Source organism: Vigna angularis, chromosome 8 (assembly GCF_016808095.1).
Source record: "Vigna angularis cultivar LongXiaoDou No.4 chromosome 8, ASM1680809v1, whole genome shotgun sequence".
NCBI lineage: Eukaryota > Viridiplantae > Streptophyta > Magnoliopsida > Fabales > Fabaceae > Vigna > Vigna angularis.
Genome location: NC_068977.1, coordinates 7,532,611 through 7,534,874, shown reverse-complemented (window position 1 = coordinate 7,534,874; position 2,264 = coordinate 7,532,611). Strand labels below are relative to the sequence as shown.

The following is a 2,264-nucleotide window of genomic DNA, read 5'->3' as shown; positions in this document are numbered from 1 at the left end:
ATAAATAATAATTATATTAATTAAATTATCATGCAAATATAATATATGATATATTTGTTAACGAGTACATCCGTATTATGTATTACTAAACATTAAATACGATTCATAACTTGATATAGTCTATTTACTATATATATATATATATATATATATATATATATATATATATATATATATATATATATATATGTTAAGAACGTATTTGTTTTAAAGACGCTGCATTAATAAGTATTTCCATTAATTAATTTATCATTTAATGTAATAATGATTTACAGTTAATGATAGCTATAAATTCATTGATATCTTGAACAAAATTACCGTTTCAGTGAAAAAGCTAAAAAGAATCTCTTCCCTTTTCTCTAGCTAGAGAAAGGAAAGTTGGAATGGGTTTTTTCTTTAAATGAGAAAGATATTGACTTTTTGTTTCAAATTAATTCACATAATTACAGTCTTTTCATCTTTCACAGAACGAAAGTTTCATTATATATACCATCAGCCTTAGGCCTATAGAAACACAGTTTGTGAAGAAACCAAACTTAGAACAATGAGTTGGTTTCTTGGGATTTTGTTCCTCAGTTTCATATATGGCAGTGTTTCAGAGGTTCAAGACAAAAATGACCGTTCTGCTGCTGTAATTGGTACTGTTTACTGTGATACATGTTCTGAGCAAGATTTCACACCCGAAACCCCCTTCATTTCAGGTTCATTTTGATTCCCTTATTGATAATATATACATGCTTCAATTTCACATATGATATCCATATCCCTTAAGGTGTTTGATCTTTTGACTCAAGTTGTGTTCTGTCATGATGTCATGAGCAGGTGCCAAAGTTGGTGTAGAATGCAAATTTGGGTATTCAGTACCAAGTTTCAAGGAAGAAGTGGAGACAGATAAACATGGTGAATTCAAAGTGAAGCTACCATTCAAAGTGTGGAAGCATGCACAGAGAATCAAAGGGTGCACTGTCAAACTCATTAGTAGCAGTGAGTCAAATTGTGATGTCCCCTCAGTTTCCACCTCTTCTTCAGTTAGTCTCATTACAACAAAGCAAGAAGAACACATTTTCTCAGCTGGCTTCTTCTCATTCAAACCTGTTCAAAAACCAAGCTTTTGCAACCAAAAACAAAGTGTTTCAAACCCATCTATATCAGATGAAAATTCAGCAGTAGATACCGTTTTCCCTCCCCTCCCATTCCTACCTCCAATCCCATTCCTACCTCCAATTCCCTTCCTACCTCCAATCCCATTCCTACCTCCAATTCCTTTCCTTCCTCCAATCCCATTCCTGCCTCCCAATCCATTTATACCTCCAAACCCATTCCTACCTCCAAACCCATTCTTACCTCCTAGCCCACCAAGCCCACCCCAAACTCCAACTCCAGTGCAACCACCTTCAAATACTCCACTTCCATCACCAACATCTCCTAGTCCATGGTCACCACCTCCCGAGATTCCTAGTCCATCTTCACCACCTACCGAAAGTCCAACTCCATCGTCACCACCTCCAAGTCCATTGCCAGAACCTCCAACTTCAGAACCTCCAACTTCAGAACCTCCAAGTCCATTACCAGAACCTCCAACTTCAGAACCTCCAACTTCATTGCCAGAACCTCCAAGTCCATTGCCATCAAGAAGTGCACCCGCACTCAACTACTATACACTCTAACCACCATGCCCACACAGCCAATTTATCCAATGCTGTTTCATCCCCTTGAGATTAAATAAAGCACTTGACGAAGAACTGGGCAATTTAAATGAGCTTCCAGGAAAAATAGTAGAAAGATTGAAATGTTAAGTTAAAATTAACTTACATGTTGTAGAGTGTTTGAAAAATTTAGATATGTAAGTTAATGTTAACTTGCCAGAGGAATTTATACAAGTTGGTGCTATACCTGTTCATAACTTGGTTACTTTCGTTATCAGTCGTGAGATATATACGTATATTTTCTGATGATGATGCGGATAAATACATATATGTTAGCAATTGGTTAAAAATATAAGGGTATGCCACTATATTAATACAATATGTTAATAATAGCTGAATGATGAACTGCTAAAATTCTTTGGACTTTGAATAGAAGCCAGCATATTATAATGACCCAGAAATATTTGATAGAATGGTACACAGTGATCAACTGCTTCAAAGCCAACGATGGAATCTTCCTTCTAGATTTATGCCACTTCCTTGAAAAATCGATTTTCTTTGCAATATCTGTCTTGCTGTACTTATAACTGTTTAAGGAAATCCTAAAAATATTTTTCT

The 2,264-nt window shown here is 35.4% G+C and overlaps 1 protein-coding gene across 1 annotated transcript; it reads left to right on the top strand.

The window, feature by feature from the left end:
- Nucleotides 1–473: 473 nt before the first annotated feature.
- LOC128193558 (vegetative cell wall protein gp1-like) lies at nt 474–1,903 on the top strand. Its single transcript, XM_052867296.1, has 2 exons — nt 474–701; nt 823–1,903. Exons 1-2 carry the CDS (start codon nt 545–547, stop codon nt 1,665–1,667), a joined length of 1,002 nt encoding a protein of 333 aa, XP_052723256.1. The 5' UTR covers nt 474–544; the 3' UTR covers nt 1,668–1,903.
- The last annotated feature ends 361 nt before the right edge of the window (nt 1,904–2,264 follow it).

Coding starts and splice junctions, on each gene's coding strand:
- LOC128193558 (XM_052867296.1), top strand. CDS start 545: ATGAGTTGGTTTCTTGGGATTTTGTTCCTCAGTTTCATATATGGCAGT. Junction 702..822: donor CGAAACCCCCTTCATTTCAG/GTTCATTTTGAT, acceptor TGTCATGAGCAG/GTGCCAAAGTTGGTGTAGAA.